This window comes from Rattus norvegicus, chromosome 19 (genome assembly GCF_021556685.1).
Source record: "Rattus norvegicus strain SHRSP/BbbUtx chromosome 19, alternate assembly SHRSP_T2T, whole genome shotgun sequence".
Taxonomy (NCBI): Eukaryota; Metazoa; Chordata; class Mammalia; order Rodentia; family Muridae; genus Rattus; species Rattus norvegicus.
The window spans coordinates 50082552-50103522 of NC_141552.1; the positions used below are offsets into that span (position 1 = coordinate 50082552).

Sequence of the window (20971 nt, forward strand, 5' to 3'; positions counted from 1 at the left end):
ATTACTGCCATTGCCTTTATTGATGGACTCAGAGACGGGATTTAAATTGACTTTTTCCACCCCAATAACTTAACAAAGCTGATTTGATCAAATCTTTGACATATAATGCTCTATGTTAGCATCTTGGCTTCTTTGTGTCAGTTGAGATGGTGAAAAGCCGTTTCAGGAAATAGAGCTGGAGGACCCCGGAAAGAACAATAGCAAGGCTCTGAGCTGTGGACCACCAGTTCACATAGCTGTAGTTAGACTGCAGGAGGAAAAAGTCAGCCACCTTCCTCATCCTGGCAGAGTTGTAGAAGCGCCACATGTGGAAAACGTGGTTCTGCACCCTCCGGGTACTGTCCTGTGGGAAGGAGGAAAGCCACGCTGGCTGCTGTTCGGGTCTCACCCGCCCTGAGTGACCTATACCACTCAGGATTATGAGAAACAGTGCTATGGCAGCTGCTAATAAATGCTACTTTGGCTGTGCTTGAAAAAAATTGCTGGGGTAGTTTAAAGTCGGAAGGCATGGATGGGGCTTGGGATGTACCCCCATGGTAAGAAGGATTGCCTACTAGCCACAAAACTGCCTGCACCCTAAACACAATAGCCTTGCATGCTCAAGGTAAACACTCTCACTGAACTATTTCTCATGTAGCCCAGGCTGGCCTCAAACTCAATGTGTAGCTAAGGATGACTTTGAACTCCTGATCTCCTACCCTGTTGAGGTTTCGTGTATAAGCTGCTGTCAAGAGACTGGAGAGATGGTTCAGCAGGTAAGAGCACTGTCAGCTCTTCCAGAGGGCCTGAGTTAATTCCTAGCACCCACAAGGCATTTCCCAACTGTCTGCGTTTCAGTTTCAAGTGAGTGTTAACTCATACATATGTGCAGCAAAATGCCAACGCACATAAATCATTTTTTAAAAAGCCACTATCGAGAGACTTTGAGATCTTTTGATTGAGATATGTGTTCAACATGCCATTACCCTCCTAACTGATACCTTGTCCCTGCAGATTCTGTTGGGCTTATGAGCAATGTCTCTGGCAAAATGTCTCCTGCAACTACCAAATACCAAATTTTGCCATGGTAGCACAAAAGCTGCCATAACTGATGGGCAGTTGTCAAACAAACGTGTGCCGAGGAGGCAGAGTGATGGGAGAAGGCTTCTATAGGTCGGGTGTCAAGTCAGAAGTGTGCCCAGAATGTAAAGAATTCTTACAAGGAGGTTTTAAGAAAAAGATGGCCTCCCCCAACACCTAACACCTTTTTTGTGAGGGAGGGAGTTTGTGTTTGTACACACCAGGCAAGGGCTAGCTAGTACTGAGTTACATCCCTAGCCCTGAGCAAAGGATCTGAGTAGACATTTTCCCAAAGAAGATACATGGTCAATATGCATATGAGAAGATATTTAGCCTTTCTGCCCTCCTGCTGGACCAGTAAGACAGCACAGCCTGGACATTCAAAACTGCATCAGGAAGTTCTGGGCCTGTATGTGCAGTGGAGATGCCCCAAGAGCAGCCACATCCAGGTGAATGCGACCAAGGTGACAACTCACAGCTGGTTTAATGGTGAGTTTAAAAACTATACTATGGGTCTGGAGAGATACTCAGTGGTTAAGAGCAATGACTGCTCTTCCAGAGGCCCTGAGTTCAAATCCCAGCAACCACATGGTGGCTCACAACTATCTGTAATGAGATCTGATGCCCTCTTCTGGTGTATCTGAAGACAGCTGCAGTGTACTTATATATAATAAATACATAAATAAATCTTAAAAACTATACTATCGGGGTTGGGGGTTTAGCTCAGTGGTAGAGCGCTTGCCTAGCAAGCACAAGGCCCTGGGTTCGGTCCCCAGCTCTGAAAAAAAGAAAAGGAAAAAAAAAAAAAACAAAAATAAAAATAAAAAAACTATACTATCTGTGGGGGCCACTCACAGGATGGGCAAGTCAGATGGTTCTGTTCTCTGATTAGCTAAGACCGGTGAGATTGTCTCAGAAACCTTTTGACCAGAAGAGATCAGGAAAATGTCACAAGTAAAAATGAGAAAGTTGAAAAAAGAAAAGATACTTAATTTTGCTTGATTTTGGTTTTTCAAGACAGGGTTTCTCTGCGGCTATCCTGGAACTTTCTCTTTAGACTAAACTGCCTTTGAACTCAGGAGATCTGCCTGCCTCTACCTCCCAACTGCTACATACACATAAACATACACGTAAGTTTATGTGTACCACATACATGTAAGCACTGGAGTTAGAGACACATGAGCTGCCTAACACGAGTGCTTAGCATTGAACCTGGGTACTCTTGGAAGAGGAGAGTGCTCTTAACTGTTGATCCAGCCTTTAATGTTTATGTTTTATTGCAAATTTTATTTGTATAGCAATTTGTTGGCCTTTCCAATAATGAGAATGCTTAAGTGTAATTCAGAGCAGAAAATCTATTTCACAGCCACCAGGACAGCTATCATCAACCATAATACTTTAAGATGGGTAGAAATTACAGTCTTCATAGCTGCCTAAAGGTCTTATCCACTATGGAAAACTGGCAGGTAATTCACACAAAACCAAACAGTTTAAGTCATGCCCAGAAATTCCACTTGTAGGTACATGAAAACACAAAAGCTTGTTTGCAAATATTATCACCAGCACTGTGAGAGCCAAGAACTCTCAGTAGGCAGCTGCTGAGTGGATAGTTGCCAACAAAACTGCCCTTAAACAGTAGGATGCTCAGCTATAAGGAAGGAACCAAGGACCAGCCAGAAAGGGCCAAGCATACTATGTAAATTAGGTGTGATAGTTTGGGCCTGTAATCTTAGCACTCACTCAAGCTGGGGCAGGAGGATTGCTGCAGATCAAGGCCAGTCTGAGCTACAGAGTGTAAGACTCTATTTAAAAAACAAACAAACAAACAAACAAACAGGTGGCAGTGATGCATACATTTAATCCCAGCATTCAGGAGGCTGAGGTAGGTGGATTTCTGTGAGTTTGAGGCCAGCCTGGTCTACAGAGTGAGTTCCAGGACAGCCATGGCTACACAGAAAAACAGTCTCAAAAGAAAAAGAAAATTAGACTGGACACAGTGGTGCATGCCTTTAATCTCAACACTCAAGAGGGAAATAGGTAGATCTCTGTGAGTTCAAGGCCACCCTGGTCTAATAATGAGATAAAGCCAGTCAAGACTACATATTAAGACCTTGTCTCGGGCTGGAGAGATGGCTCAGCGGTTAAGAGCGCCCGACTGCTCTTCCAGAGGTCATGAGTTCAATTCCCAGCAACCACATGGTGGCTCACAACCATCTGTAATGGGATCTGATGCCCTCTTCTGGTGTGTCTGAAGATAGTTACAGTGTACTCATATACATAAAATAAATTTAAAAAAAAAAAAAAAGACCTTGTCTCCAACAAAAGCCAGGCTATGTGAAAGAAGCGACCATATAAAGCCACAAGCATGATTCTGTTGTCAGAAAACCTACAGGGACAGTACAACTGCTTCTAGGATTAGGACATTCTAGAGGGAATTGGAGCAGTAAGGAAATTTCTTGCGGGGACATGAGATTTTGCTCTGCTTTAAGTACCTGGGTAGCTGCACAAGTTTGTGAGTGTATATTACAAACAGGCAGTGCACTAGACGGACCTGTTAGCCATTGTTTGCCCAGGCCACAGAGGAGCGCCACGCGGTATGATGAACTAGAGGGTTCAGCTCCTTTTGCCAGCTTGGTTTTTATGACTCCTCCCTCATTCGGGCCACCCAAGAACACCAATCCCATTACCTCTATGGCGTCCAGAGTATCGTTCAGCTGTTTTCTTTGACTCTGTTTATGATCCATCTCGGGCCCCTCATAGAAGACTCCGAAGTTGAGATACACTTGTATAGAACTGAAGCGATTCTGCTCATTTTTTAGACAAAGCTGATAGAAACCTGTGGGAATTCCCAGATCTCGTTACCACATCTTCAGTGCCCCACCCTGTCTTACACTTCCCCATAGACATAACTGATCATCAGTTTATTTTAGTTTTAATTCGAGGCAGGGTCTCACTATATAGCTAAGCGGGCTTGAACCCAGAATTCTCATGCCTCAACCTTTGAAACGCTGGGATGAGGACCACGCACTACTACTTTTAGTTTGTTCCTTGGTTTCAAATTGCTACTACAGACCTGTTTATGTAGGAAGTAACAGGCCCATTTTTGATGCAAAGGGTGCTGTTCTTATCACCAACTAACTAAATATTACAACTACATTTTGCTAAATGATAGCTCCTATATTAGATAGGAAAAAATGTTTTTCTCTTCCAATGCTAATTCCTACTTTGTTTTTTGCTTTGTTACCATGTAGCTATGAAGACCAGTGTGGTAGTTGGAATGAGAAAGGCCCCATAGGCTCCTATATTTAAATGCTCGGTTTCTAGTTGGGAAGAATGTTTGGGGAAGGGTTAGGAGGTGTGGCCTTGTTGGAGGAGGTGTGTCACTGTAGGTGGCAAGGTTTCTCTGTTTAAGAGTCCTGGCTGACCTGGAATGGAACTCACTCTGTAACCAGGCTGGCCTCGAACTGACAAAGATCCACCAGCTTCCTGAGTGCTGGGATTAAAGGGATATGCCACCACTCCCCAACCCTTATTTCTCAAGTTCATAGAAATTTATGACTATTATTATAGCTTTGGAGATGAATACATACCTGTCTCTTGTGTAGCAAAGTTAATCTGGCCCCGAACATCCTGGGAGGTGTCAATAAGGAAACCCTGTGGGGTATGTGCCGTGGCAACAATGTGGCGGTCATGTGACATTCCAAGAGTGCGCTGAACCTTCCATCACCATTAAAAAAGAGGGAGAGAGAAGGGTACCTACTGCATCACTCAAACAGCAAGACTGGTACTGTACCTCAAGTCCGAGACCCCCCACAACCTCAAAAAACAACCGGTTACCTCTAACTTTCGTATTACGCTCCTTGGGAGGCATTAGCCCCTTTGGGTGTACTTGCCTAAGGAACAGGCACCTTCCAAAAAGAAATAGAATTGTCTAGTTGCATAGAGAAGCTTCTTGCTGGTTATTCTCCAGTTTGCCAGAATTAACACAAGCAGGAGGGCTGACACTGTTCCCACCCCAGTAACTGAAGTGATTTCATTTGAAATCTATTACAGAGCTCTTACTTTTCTGTCTCTCTCTCTCTCTCTCTCTCTCTCTCTCTCTCTCTCTCTTTCTTTCTCTCTCTCTCCCTCCCTCTCTCTCTTTCCTGACAGGCTTCTCTATGTAGTGCTGACTACCCTGGAACTCACTCTGTAGACCAGGCTGGCCTTGAACTCAGAAATCCCCCTGCCTCCTGAATGCTGGGACTAAAGATACATGCCCCATAAATGTGACTACTTTAGCAAATATTGTCTTCCCTCAAATCAGAGGAAAGGGGGAGGTTTCCTCTCCTGAAGGAGCATGGTTTTGTCCATTGGATTGGAACACACTTCTTTCTGAAGCTTCCAGTTCCAGACCAACCCATCTGCTTTGGCTCCCGTTGTTGGCTGCTCGTCCAAGTCTCCCCAGAGCTGCTCTCTAACTGAAGGTCCATTTGACTCACAAGTGACAGACATGGCTATATAGAGACCTAGACCTTGGCTTCATAAAAAACCTGGCTCACTTTATAAAAGGTATGGACAGAGGCCTTTACGCACCTCATAGCTGAAGTACAGGTATCCCATCTGGTCAGCAAATTGCCAGAAACATTCTGTGTTTCCCGGATGGACCACGATGGCAAAGTCATGTCGGTCAGCTCCACGGAGGAGGGGCTGGTCCTTGGAGCCATGTAGGGGATCTGTCCTCTGGCTCTTAGCAGAAGTCACTAGGCTCAGAACCACCAGCCCAGCCTCAAGAAGCAAAGCGAACATGCTGCCTTCTGTGGATTCTTCTGCAGGTGAGTTACTCACAGTCCCGGGGAAAAGAAGTCAGACAAGCATCCAGCTAATCATTAACTACACAAGTCACAGTTAAGACCAATTTCAGGGCCATTGTAGATATTCTGCACTACAGGTGCCGTGCACCACTACCCCCCTCCCCCACCGTGTTGACCCACAGAAGGATCTTTCATCTCCAGAAAGTAGCTTGCCAGATATAGATTATGGGTGCTAGAAAAGTACCCAACCACAAGAGAACTTTCCACCCATCCACCCATCCACCCATCCACCCATCCACCCATCCATCCACCCACCCACCCATCCTTCCATCCATCCATCCATCCTTCCACCCACCCACCCATCCACCCACCCATCCACCCACCCATCCACCCATCCATCCACCCACCCATCCACCCATCCATCCTTCCATCCATCCATCCACCCATCCACCCATCCATCTATCCATCCATCCACCCATCCACCCATCCATCCATCCATCTATCCATCCATCCACCCATCCACCCATCCATCTATCCATCCATCCACCCATCCACCCATCCATCCATCCACCCACCCATCCACCCATCCACCCATCCATCCACCCATCCACCCATCCATCTATCCATCCATCCACCCATCCACCCATCCATCCATCCACCCACCCATCCACCCATCCACCCATCCATCCACCCATCCACCCATCCATCCATCCATCCACCCACCCATCCATCCTTCCATCCACCCATCCATCCACCCATCCATCCTTCCATCCACCCATCCATCCTTCCATCCACCCATCCATCCATCCACCTGCCCATCCATCCACCCAACCATCCATTCATCCTTGAAGGTGTTTTCTCAGTTCTCGCTTCTTGTAGATTAAATATGTGGCAAGTTCATTTACAGCCACTGTGCATAGTGACAAAAGCTAGCTGGGATGAGGTCTCTCTTACAGCAAATGGCTAGGTACGTACTACTGGGCACAACATCAGGGCAGCATCTGGCCAACAGATTTCCTGGCCTAGAGCAAAGCACAGAGCATACATACCAAAGATATTTTTCTCACTTTTTGGGGGTGAGGTGGGGTGCAGTACAGGGTCTCTTATGTAGACCACACTGTTTTGTAAATATTTATGTATATAGGTGTTTTGTCTGTATGTACATCTGCACACCAGAAGAGAGCATCAGATCCCGTGGGACTACAGTTATAGAGGGTTATGAGCAGACATGTGGGTTCAGTTCAATTCCCAGCACCCAGGATCTCCAGAATAACAGCCACTAGTTTTAACCACTGAGCCTCTCTCTAGGCTGGTCTTGAACTCAAAAGTCTGCCTGCCCCTGGGTGCCACCACACCCAGCTACATAAAAATTTTAACATATGAAGAAATGCTGGATACATTTACATCAACTTGACATAAGCTGTACTCATCTGAGATGAGGGAGCCTTGATTGAGAAAATGCCTCTATAAAATCAGGCTGCAGGCAAGTCTGTAGGGAATTTTCTTAGTGATTGATGGGGGAGGGTCCACTTCACTGTGGGTGCTTCTCGGCGGCTGGTCCTGGGATCCTTAAGAAAACAGGCAGAGCAAAAGAAGGAACAAAGTTTCATAAACAGCACTTACTCCTCCACGGCCACAGCCTCTGCATCAGCTCCTTCCTGCAGGCCCTTGTCCTGCCTGAGTCCTGTCCTAGCTTCCTTCAAAGAGGAGCTGTGATGTGGAAGTATGGGCCAAGTAAACTCGTTCCTCCGAGAGGTGCTGGTGGTCACGGTGCTTATCACAGCTATGGAAACCCAGACTAAGAGTGAACAAGGTGGTCCACCCCTCCACTCTGTCTCTCCTGCTAACTTCCACCTGCCTGGTTGGAAAAGTCTGAAGTTCTCCAAACCCTGTGAAAGAGGACGTTATTCAAACTTTCCATCTCTTCTTTACTCACGACTTCTTTGGCATCCACAGGAAGGGAAAAACTATCTGAAATCCATGTTGAAACCGTTATCTATTCCAATTCTAAAACTATGACATATCCCAATCTCTGATCTCTAACTCACGGCTTCAACACCCACTGACTGTGACAGGCACTGGGCTCACCATTTCACCAACATTTCCTTTCATCCTCACAATGCTGTCATCAATTATATTAGTGTTGAGGACACTGCCACAGACCTGAGTGGCTCATGGTCCCAGAGGAATAGGTGGCACAGCTGGAGTCCTCATGTTCTAAGAGTTTCTCAAGCTGTTGGTTTCCAAATTCTGAATCCTGTAACCTAACCGTGTGTGTGTGTGTGTGTGTGTGTGTGTGTGTGTGTGTGTGTGTGTGTTGGGTAGTGTTGCACCCAACTTCGACCAGCAAGGAAGACACGACTAGCAGAGATCTTCTTTAGGCAGTTTATTCAGGATCCTTGATATAAGCTTATTCTCTCTTCCCGGGGAACGTCCTGCATCAGCTTAAATACCTAACGCTGACCAACCTCAACGTGCCACGTGGGTCATGCAGACAGGCTGTCATTATGGGGAAGCTAGCAGGCCAGGCAGACATAGCCAAGTAAGGACTTATTACAAGGAGCGCTCACCGTCGGGAGGGTGGAAGGCGGAAACCAGTGCCGTCTTTGGGGCGTGGCACGTCGCAGCTCCCTACAGGGTAGGAGGCAGGTAAACTAGGATCTCCAGTTTAGCCCAAGATGGCCCAGCATTAGCCCAAAAGGCTAGCATTTTTATGTCAGGAAGTCTGTAGTGGTCCGGCCCTGAGCTGGTGGTGCTGTGTGGAAAGGTTTACCGAGTATGGCCTTGCTGGAGGTGTGTCACAGGGATGGGCCTCTCCTAGTTCCTCTATGTATTTTTTTTTCCCTTTTCTTTTTTTTTCCGTAGCTGGGGACCGAACCCAGGGCCTTGCGCTTGCTAGGCAAGCGCTCTACCACTGAGCTAAATCCCCAACCCTTCCTCTATGTATTTTAATTCATTTTTGTTCCTGGGATCCAATCTATCCTGGAATTCACTATGTAGACCAGGGTGGCCTCTACCTCTGCCTCTGAACACTGGGATTGAAGACTATGCCCCGCTCTTTCTTTGTGCTTTTGGTTCAGGATGTGAACCCTCAGCTTCCACTCCACTGCCATGTCCTCTGCTTGCTGCAACACCTTCCTTCCGTGATGGACTCCCTACCCTTAGAACCAAAAGCCCAAATAAACTCTTCTGAAAGTTGCTTGGGTCATGCTGTTTTACAGCAACAGAAAAGTAGCGGAGTCTTTAAAAAACAACTTACAGAGCTGCTGCACACCTCTATCTCAGCACGAAAGAAGCAGAAGCAGGTGGATTTCTGTCAGTTCTAGGTCAGCCTGGGCTACACACACACACACACACACACACACACACCCCAAAACCCTATGGCCTGGTTGCTCTTGCGAAGTTTTTAAGTCAAGGAACCCAGAACTACCTCATTTCACAGGGACACAGAGGTCTCCCAGTCAGTGCCACGGCCAGCACTGTCTAAACATCACTTACAAGCAGCATCTGGGTTGACAGAGCACAGTGCAGTTGTTCAGGAGCCCTGCATAAACACACTTAAGCCCTGTGGACACATGGCACATGCTAACGAGGGTATTTTGCCTCTTTAATTCTAATCAGCCTTACCCATCTCCTTGGAAAGAGCCCTCTAATGATGGAATTTAGGGTAAGAGAGAGCAGGACTCTAATCGGGGCTGGAGGGAGGCCACCTGTGGTGACAGCTACAAGGCACTGCAGAGCAGCTCTGGGTCTCACTCCTGTGGCTTCTTGTGGCTGGTGAGACAGCAGAAGTATCAAATGCCAGATTCGGCTGACAGGCGCTGAACTGCACTCTCCTCATTTCAATCAAGTTAAAGACAAAACGCAAACTTCCACGTCTTTAAATTTGCCTTTCACTCACTCAGCAGAAAGTCAGGATTCTTTAATCCCTAGATAAAGCGGTTCCAGGGATAAGGGACAAACTGAGAGGAAAAGTCTACAGCATGTATGGATGGCACCCAAGGGCCACAAAGTGGCTTCATCAACTCAACAGCACCGTGCAGCAGCCTGAGCGGAGTCCATGCTGCACTTCGATGAACCAGCTATAGAAACGTGAGAGAAGCAAGACTTTAATGAAGAATGCTACAAGTAGGAACAAGTCATTCTCATAGTTAAAAAAAGATTACAGAAAACACTTTACTCAATTTGTGTGTGTGTGTGTGTGTGTTTTTCCAAAAAGACAGTTTGTAAGGGTGTCTGAGAGACAGCAAGCACAGCACAGTACAAAAGGAGAAGGGTATGTCAGAGTTTGGGCAAGACACAAACAAAGCAAGACCAGGGAGTCGGGGGAGCAACTGTATCACAGAGGTCGAGTTAGGCATTATATTCAACAAATGATTTTCAAGGTTCAAAAGTCCAGCATACGGAAGGCTCTGAGAAAAGGGTGGGTGGGGAAGGGCTAAGCTTATTTACAATCACCATTTAACCAAAATCCACTCGTCTGACTCCCGGGAGAAGTGTGGCAGATGAACCTGCCATGTAGCCCCGGCAGTCATCGGTGTGGGTGTTGAGGCAGGCAGGCCCAGGGTGGACGAAAGTGGCCGAACAGTATTTTAAAAGGAATCTCTCATCTGGGTTCAACACACGGAGTTCCTTTGTATTTGAGTCAGAGTCCAAAACTCAATGAGGATTAAGTTTATTCCCGATGACTCTCATTTCTGGTTTTAACAGGTCATGAGAGCCTATGTGCTCCTAATGGATTCCGTCATTTCTTAGAAGACTTCTGGGTTACTAGGGATTCAAACTGAAGCAAACCACTGAAGGGAAACACTAATGATGTTCCGGCACTGTACAAGCCATGTGCCTGCCCGCGCCTCTGCCGCAGCCATGGGTAGACCTGGCTTTGCCGCTTAGCTCCATGATCTCCATCAACAGTGACAGGAGTGTCCCCGGACCTCCCAGCACAGGAGGAGGTTGCCGCAATTCTCCAGCTTTTGAAGGAGACATCACAGCCTCAGGGACTACTGTTGAGAATCATGTTCTTGTGAGTCCTGTGGCTCTGAAAACCTTTCTCAGTTCAAGCCAAGTTTTTTCATGGTCCGCCAGCGATCTTTAATCATCACAGCTGTTCGGTTAACAAAGGGGTAACTTTTAGAAATGGCAACCCAGTTTCCTTCCCCGTATTTCTGCACTCCATCCTTCACCCACTCGCTTTCTTCTATGGTCCACTTCTGCAAAAGAAAACCAAACGACCTGTCAAAATGTGCTGTGGTTTACCTTTCCCAACAAACTGACCAAACCAAAGTCAAAGTTCCTGCGCATGCTCTGAGCCCAACAGCAGGGAAAGTTCCTGCGCATGCTCTGAACCCAACAGCAGGGTTTCCGATGAGGTACAAGCCAAGTGGCGCCACAGCACCTGGGAGGCAGAGACAGGCGGATCTCTGTTTTAAGGACAGCCAGAGCTACATGGAGACACGGTCCAAAGCTACAGTACAAAGAGCAGCACCGAGAATCTGGATAGTTTGCAACTATAATGTTCCGACATATCATTCTTTACTGATCATCGTGCTGTGGGGCTGGACAGATAGCTCAGTGGTCAGGAGCACCTGATGATCTTGGAGAGGACCCTGGTTTGGTTTCCTATACTTGCATGGTGGATCACAACCATCTGTAAACTCTAGTTTAAGGAGATCTGATGTTCTCCTCTGGCTTTCTGGGGCACTGTATACATGTGGTACACAGACATACATGCAGGCAAAACACACAGGAAAAAATCCCCCCCAAAACTTAAAAAAAAAAAAAAAAGAGGTCCTGAGTTCAAATCCCAGCAACCACATGGTGGCTCACAACCATCTGTAATGAGAACTGATGCCCTCTTCTGGTGTGTCTGAAAACAGCTACAGTGCACTCATATAAATGAAATAAATAAATCTTAAAAAAAAAAAAAAACAAGGGCTGGAGAGATGGCTCAGCCGTTAAGAGCACTGACTGCTCTTCCAGAGGTCATGAGTTCAATTCCCAGCAACCACATGGTGGCTCACAACCACCTGTAAAGAGATCCGATGCCCTCTTCTGGTGTATCTGAAGACAGCTACAGTGTACTTATATATAATAAATAAATAAATCTTTAAAACAAACAAACAAACAAAAACCAAAAAAACCCAAACAAACAAAAAACAACAACAACAAAAAAACAAAAACAAACAAACAAACAAAAAACCAACCAAAACCCTGAAACCATGGAAACGTAAAAGGAAAGTAAAAGGAGAAGGGTGCAGCTCGTGGCACAGTGCTTGCCAAGGATGTGTGAGCCCTGTGTTCCCCCCTTGTGCCAAAACCCAAAACATCAAAACCCAGTGTTGACCCTAGTCTGAACTACCTTGAGAGGTATTTTTGCATGGGTAAATTCCTGAGAAGGGGACCTGTTTTACTGGTTCTCGTGAAACTCCTATGAGAAAAGTCTTACGGGCTGGAGAGATGAAAGGGCAGTTAGGAGAGGGCCCTGGCTGTCTTCCCAGAGGACCTGTGGTTTCAGCATCCAAACGGTAGCTCACAACCATCTCTGGCCTCTGCAGACGCCAGGTGCACACAGACCAACTCTGGCTTCCAGCACCAGTAAGAGGTGGCTTCCAACCATGTAACTGCAGCTTCGGAGGATCTCTGCTCTGGACTCTATGGCACTGCAGTCACATGCAGAAGCCTCCACACACACATGATCAAAAACACAATCTTAGTGTAGGCAAAACATCCCCACATCCAGTTTTAAATTACCTGCTTTCTTGCTAAATTGGATGACTTGTCTTCACCTGGTGCTGTTGGAACACATGAAAAGTATATTCAGTTTAGAGTTTACATGAAGAAAACAGAGTATCCCCCAAAAGAAAACTAGGTTTAAATTTTTGCAGCTCAGACTACCACTGACTGAAGGGTAACCTTTCTGTTCTTTGCAGTCACCTGAGGCTCTGAGAGCCTGAACAAAGAAACGCTTTACAAACAGGCTTCCAACAGATTTTGAGGTTTTTTGCTTTTTGGTTTTGGTTTTGTTGTTGTTGTTTTTTTTTTTCCAGACAGGATTTCCTGGTTGTCCTAGAACTTACTCTGTAGCCCAGGGTGGCCCCAAAGTCAGAGATTGGCCGGCCTCTGCTTCCTGAGTGCTGGGATTAAAGGCGTGTGCCAGTTCTGCCTGACTGCAATAAATTATGATTAACAACAAGACTTCAAGCTCTATACCAAAACTATCATTTTCTAAATCCATTGAGGAACTATCACATATAAAAGTTCAGTAGACAGCTCAGTAGTAGTGTGCCTGCCTAATATGCAAAAGGGACTAAATTCTGTGGCCAAAAGTCAAAGTAAAGATTCAGGGCTGGAGAGATGGCTCATCTTTCAGAGACAACTCTGTTTTGCAGTCCCTGCACTGGGTAGCTGTCAATCATTTATAACTCCAACCCTGCGAGGTCCAACAGCTTCTGTGTCTCATTAGCACTGAGGCCATGTGTACAAGTCCACACACTTACATAGTTAAAAATAAAGCCTTAAGAATTACTACATATGGGTATAACACACACACACACACACACACACAGACACACACACACACAGACACACACACACACACAGACACAGACACACACACACACACAGACACACACACACAGACACACACACACAGACACAGACACACACAGACACAGACACACACACACAGACACAGACACACACACACACACACAGACACACAGACACACACACACACAGACACAGACACACACAGACACACACACACACACAGAGACACACACACACACACAGACACAGACACAGACACACACACACACACAGACACAGACACACACACAGACACACACGCACACACACACACACATTTACAATCCGTTGATAACTATTGTTCTGGAATAATCACTTTATTGTTTTCTGCTAAGAATTTAAAATCCTTAGGAGCTGGGAGACCAAGTGACCAAATCTGCCTGCCCAAGTTCAATCTCCAGGACCCACATGGCAGAAGGTTCCCCCAATTTGTCCTCTGACCTCCACACACAACCCATGGCTTTTTTCCCTTTTTCTGAGACAGGGTCTCAGTATGCAGTCTTGGCTAGCCTGAGTGAGCTCGGAGAGTGCCTTCTGTCCTTACCACAGGAATGCTCAGATTAAAGGTATATACCACCAGGCCCAGCCTCTATGAAGGTGTTTAAAAACTCTTTTTTATTACAATAAGAGCATATTTTCATTTTCTAAGTACATGTGTACTCAAACTGAGGCTTGTGTGTGAGCGCTGGTACTCTCCTTCCACTGTGTGGCTTCTGAGGCTGAGCTTGGGTCCATTGGCTTGGCAGCTGGCCTTCTTGGAGGATACTTAAGGACAAAACTTTTGGAATTTCGGAAAGAATTACTGTTGTCATTCCAAGTCTTTACAGCCCTCCAAATGAAGATTTAGCTCTTTATTTGTATGAGAACATACCATATGACCCGGGCAGTGTGACGCACACCATTAGTCCTAGCACCTGGGAGGCAAAGGTAGATGGATCCCCAGTTTGGGGTCAGCCTGGTCTATATAATGTTTCAGGCCAACCAGGGCTACGTACCAAGAGGTCCTGTCTCCAAAACAAATAAACAAAAAGGAAAAAATAGGTGTGACAGTGGATGCTTCCAACCCCGGAGCTCTGGAAGCAGAGGCCAGGAGTTCTGGGTCAGACTGGACTGTATGAAACCCTGCCTCACCACCAAGAAAAACAAAAGGGAAATACAGGGAGGCAGACGTGGTTACATGTCCCTGATCCCAGCACCTGGGAGGCTCCTACAATTAACACCAGCCTGGGCTAGCAAGACCCTGTTTGCAAACCAAACCAAACGATCGATCTGATTCCTAGTGATTCCAAATGAGATCAGGTAGAGCCACTGTCTCCCCAGGAGGCAGAGGCTTTTGCAACATGAACCCGACTGTTAGGTAACATGCCTCACACTTCAGCGAACATCTGCAAGAGGCCTTACCCCGCACTTCAAACAGCTGGTCCTCTTCCGACCAAACTTCCTTTTCTTCAAGCCCGTTAGGGCTGTTCCACTTGTCTTTCGATGCTCTAGGGGAAAACAGTAAAGTGAGCCACGAAACGCTCCCTTCCCCCACACCCCGACACTGAACTTGGCTCCCTTTCAGAACACACTTGGGATTCAACACACAACGCTTGGATTCACTGTCCCCCTTCCAGGCATCTCCTTGCATGAACATGTCCCAGCCTGCAGGGCCAAGTGTCAAACTGGGCATTGGGTGAAGTCCATCACCACACTGCCATCTCCCTCAAAACTCATTTTCTAACTTGTTTAGTTCTTCATTTTGTTTTAGGCTGGTACTCTGAGCTCTCAATCCTCCTGCCTCACCTGAGGGCTGGGATCCTCAACAGGTATTCATCAACATAGCCAGTCTTTTGGGCTCCTTTAAAGATCTAGCAGGTTCAAAGGTGCAAACTTCCCCCTCCCCTTTGCAGGGCCACGCTCAATCTGACTACACTGACTTTGGTACCCTCCTTATTTCTGGAGCTAAGCTCAAGATAACTTTCATCAGTTATTACACTAGCCTTTTCTCCTCACTAAGGTGACACCACAAGAGTGTATGATGAGGCACAGTGGTCCACACCTGACAGCATATGGGAAACTACAATGGGAAAACCACAAGTTCAAAGCTGGCTCGAAATGCAGATGCTCGACTCTTCTTGAAACACCAAAACCAGCACATCCTCCTCCATGGTCTGTGAATCCAGATTGTTTCCTACCTTGACTACACCACATGCTACACCTGCAGCAGTGGCTCTCAACTCTCCTAATGCTGAGACCCTTTAATACAGTGCCTCATGTTGGGTGACCCCCTCGTGACTGTAATTTTGCTACTGTTATGAATTGTGCATATCTGATCTACGACCCTGGTGGAAGGGTTGTTTGACACCCCCTGCATCCCTGAGTTGAGACCCACAGGTTGAGAACTGCTGACCTATAGCAACCCAGGTTGCTTTGCTCCTGTGAGTGAACAAAGTCCTCTGCCTAGAAGTTTCTTCCTGGATCTTCCTCTTATGGGTCTTTCAACACCATAAAAATAATTTTTTTCGGGGGTTGGGGATTTAGCTCAGTGGTAGAGCGCTTGCCTAGCAAGCACAAGGCCCTGGGTTCGGTCCCCAGCTCCGAAAAAAAAAATAATAATAATTTTTTTCTTTTTTTCCTGTGATAGGGTTCAGTTGCCCAGGCTGGCTTTGAATGTGCTGTATCATCAAAGACCTTAATTTGCCAATCTTCTAACCTCCACCGAGGGCTGATATGAGTGTTACCAGGCCCTTTTTGGCTGAGGACCAAACCAAGAGCTTCATGCACGTCAGGCAAGCATTCTACTAACTGAGCTACATCCCCAGCCTAAAGCTACCGATCCCAGTACAGAAAGCCTCTTCGGTCAGTTTGGGGCCACATAGAGCTAGTTACAGCCTGGCTTAAAATAACAAAGCTAGGCAAGACATACCCCACCCCCATTCCTTTCTTGTAGTTTTCCTAAGAAATTATCAAAGTCGCTGAGACAAATGGTAGACAATATATACTGTGCGTAATTGGTTAAATTGTGAATAATTTACTTGAAACAATATGACAAACATTTACAAGCCTCTTTCTTTTTAGTTTTACTGTGGATCAGTGTTTACAAACAGGTAACAGCCTACTAAATTCTCTACTTTTCCTGCCCTCACAGGAAGTCAGCTTGCACCTTGATCCCTGGCCAGTCACCATTTCCCGAAACTGCTGTTCTGTCCTCTACAGAGTTCACCGCAGGCTGTTAGGGACCTGTCCTTCTCCAACTCTCAGCACTGCCTTTTCTACACATGTTTCAGTAGGTTGCCTGGAGCCTACCCACCCACGTAACATGCCCTGTTCACTGCAGCTGCTCTTCTCCCATGTGGAAGGGACTGAGAATAGAGTCCTCCTAGCTGTCAAGTGGCTGTGTGGCCCCGGACAAGTCAGGTCACTTCTGGATCCTTATGTTCCTCACTGGTTAAATTTCGAGAACACTGGTCTAGCCCAGTCTTGTGAATTAGCCTGTGACTGCTGGGTTTTGTTCTTGAGGCTTTGGTTCCTCCCCTCTTCCAAATGAACAAACCTTAACCCTCAGATGGCCTACACACATTTGGGGGATGGTAACCCTTAAATACAAGGTCTAAGAATCCCTTTTACTTGATCAACAAACGCCAAGCACATATCTACCAGGTACAAGATGCCTTAGGGAATAAAATAAATCTAGGTGTTATGGCCTTTCCTTTTGGTAATTTCTCCTAGCTGCCTGTCCCTTCTGAATCTTTCTGTCCCTGTTTTCCCAAAGCTTTCCCTGCAGCCGTCATGAGCTTCCCACCCTCCCCTCAGTGATGCCTCACAAGCTAGGGACATACACCTTAAAAAAAAAAGTCTGTAACTGTGACCCTCAGTTTAAGAAGCTGCCTGCCTACCAGCCAGACTCCAAGGCCCTCCTCAAGATCTGGCCCATCCCTGCAACTCTGTGCTGCATTCCCCCAACACTACTGCCAGAACTGTTCCCCACAGTATACCTGCTGCCTTCCTACCCTTTCAGGTCAGCCCCACATTTGTTCCACAGAATGTAGTCCACCCAAGACTTGTATGAGCAGGCTCAGGAACTCTCCCCTAGCTCCCAGGGTACCTCACACTTCCTCAATATAGACTCATGGGACAGTGTTTTCAGCTTTGCAAGCCTTGCTGAGTCTGTCACCACTCCTTGTTTCACAGCCATAGCACCACAGCAGCCACGGACAAGTCCTACCTTCTGCATGTGGCTAATTAACCTCTCCTGACAGAAACAAGTGGCTGGTGGATTTGTCAGCCCTTACCGCAGGTACACTTCACACCCTGGACACTGACAGCACTGAGCGGGCCCACAACCTCCCGACAGACTCCACTTACAATCCCACTGGCTGCTGATGCCCACGGTTCTTCAGCTGCTCATGGGGGTGGGAGGTGGAAGGGGACAGTATCTACATCTCACAGGGGGTCTGTGAGGTATCAATGGATCATGGATCAAGGAAGGACGAAGTGTGAAGAGACGCAGTGACTTGTTTCCGAATGCAGGAGCACACACAGGTTAAGGAAACCATGCTATCACATGCCATGGCCTTTCACAGTGCACGTCAAAACAGGGTCTCTGAACAATCATAATACACAACAGTGTGTGGAGATGGCCATGGCCTTGGGAGATCAGTGTGGCAGAGGACTTACAGCAGGGACAGCTGTACAAGAGTTCATGGAGAAGGGAAGTTTCAGGAGAGGTAACTGGTATATGTGGCTTCAGCTGTTGTGTCAACACCATGCAGCTTAAGACCCCCAAACAGCCGTCTGCTACTTCCTGCTGTGTAACATCAAGTGACCTAGTAACTTTGCTGAGCCTTTCTCATCTATACAGTAGGGCTAGCACCATCTCCTGGAACGAGCTGCAGATTCCGTAAGGTAACACCTGGAAGTGCCTGGGCCCAGGAAACACTTCAGTGTCTCTCCCCTGCCAAGCACCACTGGATTCTGACAGGCAACAACAGAGGGATGACAGTCCACTGTGGGGATGAGAGGAAGGGAATGTACAGCAGGAGAAACAAACAGCATGTTCAGAGCACAAGCAAACCAGTGCCTGGAGGGTGGATCCACACAGGGCACGAAGGGCAAAGACTCAAAACCTGGGCTTGACATCACGATGGTGATAAAGTTAATACAATTAACATATTCTAACCACCGACCCACAGAAGCTGCACAACATGGAAGATTAGGGAATCTTTGCTGAATTTTCTGGGTCTCAAATGCTCATGAAAGGTACAAAACTAAGTACTCACTGGTCTTTCATTAATACCAAGTATAATGAGGCCCAACTCAGACAAACGTCCCAAATAAGACTAACTTTTAGTCATTGAGGCACTTAGATCAACAGGCAGGAGGCTCAGAAGCCTGCCCTCTTACTCACGCCCTCGGGCAGTGCCCTGCAGCCTCCGGCAGGCTTGGGAACTGGGAAGGACTGCATTGTCCCTCCCTGCCCCAGTCTCATTCTAGCAGTTTGAGCAAGCCTTGGTGGAGAGTAGCTTAGCTGAAGATTACTTCATTCATGGAAGTAAAACCAGGCCCACCAGGACCACCAACCAGCCCCCAAACTGCTACAAAGAAGGTCTTCATACTTGGGATTCTTCTCCCCTGTGTGGGGTTGGTTGAGAGCTCTGGGCTTGGATGGTGATGCTGATAAGGCCTGCCGGGAGGAATTGAGGTCTGGGCTGGGCTCAGAACTCTGGCTGTCCTCCTCCAACACCAATCTGCTTATTGTCATGCGATTGTTCCTGGGCTGTCGTTCTGAGCCTCCCTCACCCTCAGCAGGAGCTGAGCTTTCATTTTCATCTTTCCTGGGTCTCTTGTTTTTGTGGGTCGGTGATGATGGGGATGCTAGGTTAGGAAGTACCAGATCTTTCTGGTCCAGTTTTGCAAAAGCCGCTTCTGAGTCTTGTGCAGTAGACAGAGCTTTGAAAGCTGCCTTCACTGTCCTGAGTCCGATGGTGGTTGGAGGGTTCCGAGGCTGTCTGCAAATAAAGCACACGCAGGATACTCAGTCTCCCAAAAGTAGAAACACACCTAAGTAGGCAGGACTTTTGTGAAATATAAGGCTTCAAACAGGACTCTTCAAGACGGTCCATCAAAATAAGACAAGCCAATACAAAAAACATGGGGGGAAGACAGGCTGCTTTCGTTCAACAGCTCTTGTTTATAAAACCCTTCACTCACTGAACACAAATCTAAGTGGTATCAAGTTTAAGTTCCAAACAAGAGAACCTTACAGGAACCAAGGCCACCCTAGTCTGTGCCCTGTCAGCCCTTTTAGTCTCTATGATCAAAGCAATGTTTTCCATCCCGTAAGAGCTCTGGGCAGCACCTGGCAACCTCACATCTAGCTGGGCAGCCAACTGACAGCACTACAGACTCACTGTGAATCTCTACTTCCTGCCATCCCAGCCCAGACCTCCTGTGAGATGAGCAGCTAGTGGGCTACATCCACAGCATGTTTAGAGTCAGTGTCTTGAGAAAGCAGTGTGCCATGGGCCTGGGAGCAATGTGACTAGGTTTTACAAAAACTTCATCGATCCCTGGGAACAACTAGAGAGTTTACGGTAACATCTGTCAGGAAAGGGCAAACCGGCAGCCTGAAGGCCAGCCTCCCCAGACTGGTCATGACATGTCATGCTGTCTAACACATGCAAAGTTGTATTTTAAAACCAACATCCAACATGCAGGGGTTGGAGATTTGGCTCAGTGGTAGAGCGCTTGCCTAGCAAGCGCAAGGCCCTGGGTTCGGTCCCCAGCTCCGGAAAAAAAAAAAAAAAACCAACATGGAGAAGTTGGGAAATCTAGCTCAATGGTTAAGAATGCTTGGTGCTCTTGCAGAGGAGCAGAGGCCCAAATTCAGTTCCCAACCCTACATTAGGTGGCTTGTCATCAGCTGGATAAACCCAGCTACAGCTACTCCAAATCCCTTTCCTGGATTCCATAGGAACCCATAGCCACCATGCACAATTAAAATAAAAAAAAAAAAATAAAATAAAAAAATGTCTAAAACTTGAGAAATCTAACCATAAAGAAAAGGAAGTATCACACACAAAATCTGAACACACTGTGGAATGCTTACACTCTTTATAAAGTAGCAACTGAAAAACAGAAAGCCTTATCTCTCCTTGCTAGTGTCCTGCTTTGGAATATCTTATTTTAGGACCCATTTGGCCCTCTGTATTTCTTTTTTTTTTTTTTTTTTGGTTCTTTTTTTCGGAGCTGGGGACCGAACCCAGGGTCTTGCGCTTCCTAGGCAAGCGCTCTACTACTGAGCTAAATCCCCAACCCCGGCCCTCTGTATTTCAAACCAGTGTGCTATGATTTAAATATGGTTTCAGTGAGTCACATGTTGACATTTAACTCCTGGTTTGAAGATAGGTCCCCAGCAAGTACTAGGATTAGAAAAGGACATCAGGATAGAGCCCCCTAGACTAACTACTTAAGACCAGGGAGACCGACAGAGAGACACACACACTCCTCCCTCACCAGCACTTGGCATGCTAACAAGAAGGGCATCACTA

At 46.8% G+C, this 20971-nt stretch overlaps 2 protein-coding genes across 5 annotated transcripts in view; both read right to left on the reverse strand.

Annotated features, from left to right (window-relative positions):
- Positions 1-5882, reverse strand: Tmed6 (transmembrane p24 trafficking protein 6). The gene is made up of 4 exons (NM_001106183.1): positions 5635-5882; positions 4650-4776; positions 3747-3895; positions 1-343 (listed from the first exon to the last, which is right to left on the reverse strand). The coding sequence occupies exons 1-4, from the start codon at positions 5845-5847 to the stop codon at positions 116-118; spliced, it is 717 nt and encodes a 238-aa protein (NP_001099653.1). The 5' UTR covers positions 5848-5882; the 3' UTR covers positions 1-115.
- Positions 5883-9945: 4063 nt separating this feature from the next.
- The window catches only part of Terf2 (telomeric repeat binding factor 2), a 28851-nt gene continuing 17825 nt past the window's right edge, over positions 9946-20971 (reverse strand). Inside the window, exons 7-10 of one of the 4 annotated variants that reach the window (XR_015643423.1) lie at positions 19312-19429; positions 14841-14926; positions 12603-12643; positions 9946-11062 (exon numbers count right to left, since the gene is read on the reverse strand). Coding sequence is in view for 2 of the 4 variants with exons in the window: in NM_001108448.1 (NP_001101918.1) it covers positions 10904-11062; positions 12603-12643; positions 14841-14926; positions 19037-19429 (679 nt within the window). In the remaining 2 variants the exon portion in view is untranslated. Of the gene's footprint in view, positions 11063-12602; positions 12644-14840; positions 14927-17786; positions 19430-20971 lie in introns of those variants that run through there. The other 3 variants (XR_015643422.1, NM_001108448.1, NM_001242355.1) reach the window with 3 other exon arrangements.

Excerpts from the sequence above, each read along its gene's own strand:
- Tmed6 (NM_001106183.1), bottom strand. The coding sequence starts at position 5,847 with ATGTTCGCTTTGCTTCTTGAGGCTGGGCTGGTGGTTCTGAGCCTAGTG. Across the intron at positions 3,896-4,649 it reads CTTTGCTACACAAGAGACAG|GTTTCTATCAGCTTTGTCTA; the intron begins GTATGTATTCAT and ends GAATTCCCACAG. Across the intron at positions 344-3,746 it reads ATACTCTGGACGCCATAGAG|GACAGTACCCGGAGGGTGCA; the intron begins GTAATGGGATTG and ends TCCTTCCCACAG.